Genomic DNA, 7,463 nt, shown 5'->3' with positions numbered 1-7,463 from the left:
ACATATGTATATATATTTGCAAAAGATCTAACGGTCCATACGAAATTGGCAGTACATTGATTATAATTGTAATACGTTTTTTAATATTGATTCACAATCTCTAAATTAAAAAAATTACGCTTAATGTGAAGCTAGAAATAGTCTGTTAATGGACATACTTCAAAAATTCTCGATCCATTCTAAACACATTATCCAATCCATTTGTTTTGAGGCCCAGTTTAACTTCACTTTTTTGCCCTTTTGGGCCAAAAAAAATATATAAAAAGGGTTAATTTAAAAATAAAAGGGAAATTAAAAAAAACAAAGGGAGCTAAACATGAACACTGAGAAAAACCAAGAAGAAAACGTGGAGTCCCCAACGAATTCACAGAAAACTAGTAATCTTCATCTTCCCCTTTGTATGTATACATGTGTGTATATGTATGCATATGTTGAATATTTGTTTTTGTGCTTTGGTGTTCATGTTTATTAATGTTAAGGGCTTGTTTGTTTTATTGAATCACTAAATTGAATTTTAATGGATAGTAATGAAAAATCATGTGGGCTACTTATGATTAAGCAACCCAGTTCAGGGTTTACTTTTTTTTTTTAATGTGGGGTTTTGTTGTATTGGAACATAAAATTGTGTAATGAATCAATGGCCGTGTTTGGCAATTAGCGGTTAGTTGTAAGCTGTAGCGGATTGAATTAGTTGTTTTGTTTAGCGGGTTGAGTAAGCTGTTTTGGCTAACGGGTTGAATTTAAATGTTTGTATTAGCTGCTTGTATTATAAGTAGACACATGTCTGTAGTAGCTTTTTTATTCAGAATTAGTGGATTGGGGCCAAACTGCGTTTTCAATCTGCGAATTACCACACACCAATATTAGAGGATTCATATGGTAAAACCTTTGATTTGTTCACTTCGCTAAATTTTTCACAAACCTCTAACTTCCACATACGGCCAATATTATCGCAGCTTGGAAAGTTAATATTAAGTTTTGATTCTAGTAAGTTGTTATTATTTGTAACATCAATACAATATGTTGATATGCTGATTAATGTTTTGGATTTTGGTTGATGAATTAAGTATCAATAATTAGGTTTGAGAGGAATGGTGTTTAAGCATATGATATGTTTAGGTTAAGGACGAGTTTACCGTATCTAGAATCTACTATATCTTATCCTCGGTTGCAAACTTGATGCACTTAGTGCCTTAGGCCTTTGCTCACGTTATTTGTCACACATAGATGTAGTGCAGACTGCAATATTTTTTAGGGGGCAGGGATCGTAAGTTACACTACATTCTATATGATTTTGCGTCAACATTAATAACTAGGACTCAACTGAAATTTGGTTGAGAATATTATCAAGTTCGTGTTCCTTTTTGGGTCATTATATAGCTAGCTCTTATAAAACATTTAAATGTTTGAATACACATATATGTTGTTTGGCTATTCAGTCCTTATTTGGATGAGAGAGCAATCAAATACCTGTGGCCTTTCTGAATTTTTTTTTATAATTATTTCATAGCCCTGAATATTTACAAAAATGTGTGAAATAGTTTTAGTGTTTGGAAGTGGAAAGATGCAGAAAAATATTCTTATCATTATACTTATGTCTTTTGCGCAGCCTGTGGACCAATGGCTTAGTCGCATATACGTAGCGCTTCTTATCTTTTGTTTATATATTTGACGTTCATATGTAATTAATTCATTTACTTGTACCTTCCCACAACACATGTTTGTGATTATGTGTTTTCTTATGATTTAGAGATTTTGAACTTTGAATTTAAAAATTTGAGGATTCCCGCTGCTTTCTTTTCTTTGTAGTATATTTATCAAGATTATTGTATCATGAATTTTAATTTTTTCAAGTTCTCATGCTTTCACCTTCAAATCTTATCTATTCGATATCTATATACATTCTAATAATTTATAACTCATATATTTAGAAACTCTTGAATAGATCTTTTGTAATAAACTATATAGAAAAGTATTGGTACTTATAGCCATAATTCTGAAGTATTATAACTAAAACATTTACCAAGTACTAACTATATTAAGATTCGTGCACTAAGCATATCATAATTTGGCATTGCTATAAGCACATGTTTTTTTATTTTGTCCCTTTTGGGCCAAAACAAATATAAAAAAAGGGTTAATTTAAAAATAAAAGGGAAATTAAAAAAACAAAGAGAGCTAAACATGAACACTGAGAAAAACCAACAAGAAAACGTGGAGTCACCGACTGATTCACAGAAAACTAGTAATCTTCATCTTCCCCTTTGTATGTATACATGTGTGTATATGTATGCATATCTTGAATATTTGTTTTTGTGCTTGGTGTTAATGTTTATTTATGTTAAGGGCTTGTTTATTTTATTGAATCACTAAATTAAATTTTAATAGATATGAATGAAAAATCATGTGGGCTACTTATGATTAAGCAACCCAGTTCAGGGTTTACTTTTTTATGATGTGGGGTTTCGTTGTATTGGAACGTAAAATCGTATAATGAATCAATGGCCGTGTTTGGCAATTAGCGGTTAGTTGTAACCATTAGCGGATTGAATTAGTTGTTTTGATTTATAGGTTGAGTAAGCTGTTTTGGCTAACGGATTGAATTTAAATGTTTGTATTAGCTGCTTGTATTATAACTTATAAGTAGACACATGTCAGTAGTAGCTTTTTTATTCAGAATTAGTGGATTTGGGCTAAACTGCTTTTTCAATCTGCGAATTACCACACACCAATATTAGAGGATTTATATGGTAAAACCTTTGATTTGTTCACTTCGCTATTTTTTTTTCAAACCTCTAACTTCCAAATACGGCCAATGTATATAACCAAGTGTTTATCGCAGCTTGGAAAGTTAATATCAAGTTTTGATTCTAATAAGTTGTTATTATTTGTAACATCAATATGTTGATATGATGATTAATGTTTTGGATTTTGGTTGATGAATTAAGTATCAATGATTAGGTTTGAGAGGAATGGTGTTTAAGCATATGATATGTTCAGGCTAAGGACGAGTTTACCGTATCTAGAATCTACTATCTCTTATCCTTGGTTGCAAACTTGATGCACTTAGTGCCTTAGGCCGTTGCTCACGTTATTTGTCACACTTAGATGTAGTGCAGACTACAATATTTTTAAGGGGATGGGGATCGTAAGTTGAACTACACTCTATATGATTCTGTGTCAACATTAATAACTAGGACTCAACTGAAATTTGGTTGAGTATATTATCAAGTTCGTGTTCCTTTTTGGGTCATTATATAGCTAGCTCTTATAAAACATTTAAATGTTTGAATACACATATATTTTTTTGGCTATTCAGTCCTTTTTATTTGGATGAGAAAGCAATCGAAGTACTGTATTTTGTATTATCAGAAATAGAAAGGCCATGGACACCTGAGGCCTTTCTGATATTTTTTTTATATTTATTTCATAGCCATGAATATCTACAAAAATGTGTGAAATAGTTTTAGTGTTTGGAAGTGGAAAGATGCAGAAAAATATTCCTATCATTATACTTGTGTCTTTTGCGCAGCCTGTGGACCAATGGGTTAGTCGCATATACGTAGCGCTTCTTATCTTTTGCTTATATATTTGATGTTCATATGCACTTAATTCATTTACTTGTACCTTCCCATAGCACATGTTTGTGATTGTGTGTTGTCTTATGATTTAGAGATTTTGAACTTTGAATTTAAAAATTTGAGGATTCCCGCTGCTTTCTTTTCTTTGTACGTATATTTATCAAGATTATTGTATCATGAATTTTAATTTTTTCAAGTTCTCATGCTTTCACCTTCAAATCTCATCTATTCGATATCTATATACGTTCTAATAATTCAGAACTCATATATTTAGAAACTCTTGAATAGATCTTTTGTAATAAACTATATAGAAAAGTATTGGTACTTATAGCCATAATTCTGAAGTGTTATAAATAAAACATTATCCAAGTACTAACTATATTAAGATTCGTGCACTAATGCATATCATATTTTGGCATTGCAATAAGCGCATGTTTTTTATTTTGTCTTATATGTATAGGTCTGAACTTTTGGGATTTACATTCATGAAGATATGGTTTAGTAATTTTGATCTCTTATGAGCTGGAATTATATTTCTACATCTACCTTTACTAGATTAGAATGTTAACGAGATTCTTTTCTGATCTACTATCAGTTTCTTCTGATGACGAAATAGACTATTCTATCAAACCTGAATTTTATGATCCTGAGCTCGACGACAAAGATCAACTATGGGTTCAGAAGAGAAGGAAAGGTCAATTCTCTGATGCTGTGCTTAGCTGTCCAGCCTGTTTTAGCACCCTTTGCTTAGAGTGTCAAAGGTATGTGTATTAGTTCCATATGTTAGCTAGAACGTAATACATAATATTTCATGTTATTTGTCAATGGGGTGCCTTGCAACTTTCTATAACTTGTTATTGTATTAAGTAAATGTACTTAATGTAAATATATTTGGAAATTTGGGATGATAATAGTTAGGCCGAGTTTACATAACTGTATCTTGTGACGCGTAATACGGAGTAAGAGATAATTAGGCTTAGAAGAGTAAAGGGAAGTTGATCATCATTATTATTACATATGATGTTTAGTAGTCATGGGGTCAAGGACTTGGTAGAAAGTTAATTTACTGGATTTAAATATTTTCCTTCATACTTACATAACCTAACTTTCACTATCCTTTTCCAAAATTTTGTATTTTAGTTGAAAATTATGAAATTCTGTGTCTAGACTATCCATTTTATCATTTTAGATGAACTGTCATCTAGTTTCTAGATAATACTCGCACAATCAGTTGCCCATATTTAGAATTTTGGAACTTCTGGGTAAATTTATGAACAGTAGACAAACAAAAGAAGAATGATAGCTGCATAGTATGATACATTAAACCTTTTCCCTATCTTTTTTAAAATGCTGGGATTTCTAATTGGTGGACATCTACAATACATTGACATATTTTGATACCATATAATATTATATTACTTGTGCCAATGTTCAGAATAACAAATATAAATGTATGGGATTTATTGTATGCAATAAATGCATCTACACATGTGACATGGGTATCTGCATCTGTTTTATGTATTATTATTGTTATAAATGTAGATGTGATATATTATGACAATAAATGCATAATAGATGATATATGGGTGTGCATCTGTTTTTTATATTATTATTATTGTTATATCTATTTTGTGCATGTGTTTATATTTAAATTCAGAAATCTATTTTTTCTGCACCTTCACAGGTGTGCTACATTGACACAGTGACTCCCTGTGTCGATTTTGGTACTCAGCTGATCATTAGAAAACAGACTCTCTTTGGTCCTGAAAAACAATAGGAGTCATAAATATGTTCTTCCATATTTTGTTCTTAGGGTTCCAACGTTTTCTCCTCGCATATGGCCCGAAGCCTTAACATGGTTCTTAGTAGGATTTACCACTATGTTATTGAACTTGTTTATTAATAAGAAATCAATTGCACAAAGTATGAACAGGTCTCCCAAATGTTTACAGAAGGGGATCAAGAAGAGCTCTGCTTATTATATCTGCTTTTAAGTGGAGATGGGTGTTAGATATGGGTCAGATTTTGTAATAAGAGTTAATTGTAGCTGGATTTTGTCCTTCCAATTTTGTTTAGCACTATCTAATACCCATTGTTATTTCTCTGTCCTGGGATTGGGAGGATGGTTGAAATGATTTTGTCGTGTTTTCATGGCATCCTTTTTACCTTTTATCAAGCTGGTAGCTGCTATGTCTGGCTTTAAGCTCCACGTTTTATGAAAATATTTAGTTAGACGTTTGAAAGAGAAAATTATATCTCTAGTCTGTTTAGCAGCGTAACAGGTGTGCGTGAGGGGAGAGAGAAGTAGGGTTTGAGGGGTCATTATGAATGAATTATCTTTTGTACTCCCCGGCTTCTATCTTTTGTATAAACAGTTGCAATGTCTTTCTATAGTTCCCAGGAAATAGTATATACAGTATACCACTTTTTGGTATTTAAAGAACTATCTCAGATGGAGGAGGTTTTTAAAATATTGCATCCTGCTTTTCTTATCTGCATGCCATCATGGTAACATTAATAAGTTTCATATCTTTTACAATTTAATGCCTGATAGAGGTTTATACTTAATCTCATGAATCTTTTCAATGCCAGCTACATTGCTGCTTCAAGTGTTCTGCTTTTTTTTCTCAGATTTGCGTATCTTTAGAAAGCTGACTGTTGCTCTGGATCTCGCAGACATGAAAAATATGTGACACAGTACAGAGCAGTGTTTGTTAACAACTGTAAGATAAAAAATGACCAAGTTTCCCAACCGGGTATCAAGAGGAAAAGAGGTAAAAGAGGAAAAGGTGGTTTAGAGACTGATGCAGGTTCTATTACTGGAGAGACATTTAAGCCAGTTTGTTGCTCAACTTGTTCCACTGAGGTCGGAGTGATTGATGAAGAAGAGGTGTATCATTTCTTTAATGTTCTTCCAAGTGAGTCTTGAACACTCGAGTACATACAATGTTCAATATTTTAGATCTTTAAATCTTGTCTGATGCTTTTCAAAACATATTAATATGAATCATAATTCTTAATGTTCTTACTTCTTAATTATAGATATAATTTTTCAGATTCCAAGCACGTTTGTTTTCTACTTGTACAAATGTTTATATGCCCCACTGTGCCAATAATTTGACACAAGCACTTAGAATTCTCCACTTTCATTTAAGCTATTTATGGGATATTCTAGTCTGCCATTATCGGGACAGTTATGGTTCCTCGTTAGTGGCGGAGCCAAATTACTGAATACTACCGATATTATCACTAGAGTTGATTTAGCCATCCATGATTCCATGTTATACCTTCACTCTACCGACAAGTGTAAAATGATACTTTTTGCTAAATTGTTCTCGTCACTCGCTACTTAAATACTAGAGCTATTAGTCGGCTCTCGATGTCGACGATTCTGTTTATTTTGTGTGTTCTTGGTAAATAGTGTCCCCGTCCCCGGTTTTACTCTGACGGCGTGTTCGGTACTCATCTCTCACACTTGCAGTATATATTAAGAATAGGAGCATGCTTATAAAAAGTGTGTTTTGGATAATGGACCCAGAAAAGTATAAACTTGAAAGGTCCATAAACAAACACCCCCCCCCCCCAGCAATGGAGGAATGTGTGACCAAAGAAATCCATTTGGGGCCATTAGTGAGCCCCAATAATTCTGTTTCACTATTTGGGGTATATATAAGTGAAGTAAGGATTAGTACTTTAATATAGAAAGCTATAGGTGACAGTCTCATCACTAAACTGCAAAAGATTAAAAGATATGATGAGGTGCTCAAGATTTTCTTTGTCAAATAATTCAACTTCTTGTTTCCATTAGTGAATTCTAGTAGTGGTTAGAGGAAAAGATGAAAGGATGTGATATAATTATGCCCTTTAATCTATGAATAAGAT

The 7,463-nt window shown here is 32.5% G+C and overlaps 1 protein-coding gene across 4 annotated transcripts; it reads left to right on the top strand.

Annotated features, from left to right (window-relative positions):
• The first annotated feature begins 285 nt into the window (after nucleotides 1–285).
• On the top strand, nucleotides 286–6,664 carry LOC141676816 (uncharacterized). Of its 4 annotated transcripts, none has more exons than XM_074482536.1 (3): nucleotides 286–377; nucleotides 4,177–4,342; nucleotides 6,258–6,662. In XM_074482536.1, the coding sequence occupies exons 1-3, from the start codon at nucleotides 317–319 to the stop codon at nucleotides 6,508–6,510; spliced, it is 480 nt and encodes a 159-aa protein (XP_074338637.1). In that variant the 5' UTR covers nucleotides 286–316; the 3' UTR covers nucleotides 6,511–6,662. The 4 variants fall into 4 exon arrangements, with proteins under 4 accessions (XP_074338637.1, XP_074338635.1, XP_074338638.1 ...); XM_074482534.1 differs by having other exon boundaries at nucleotides 310–398; nucleotides 6,258–6,664; XM_074482537.1 differs by lacking the exon at nucleotides 286–377 and adding an exon at nucleotides 2,182–2,245 and having other exon boundaries at nucleotides 6,258–6,664.
• The last annotated feature ends 799 nt before the right edge of the window (nucleotides 6,665–7,463 follow it).

This window comes from Apium graveolens, chromosome 8 (assembly GCF_009905375.1).
Source record: "Apium graveolens cultivar Ventura chromosome 8, ASM990537v1, whole genome shotgun sequence".
Taxonomy (NCBI): Eukaryota; Viridiplantae; Streptophyta; class Magnoliopsida; order Apiales; family Apiaceae; genus Apium; species Apium graveolens.
Note: the sequence above shows the minus strand (reverse complement) of the source record. Positions and strands in the feature narration are given on the sequence as shown.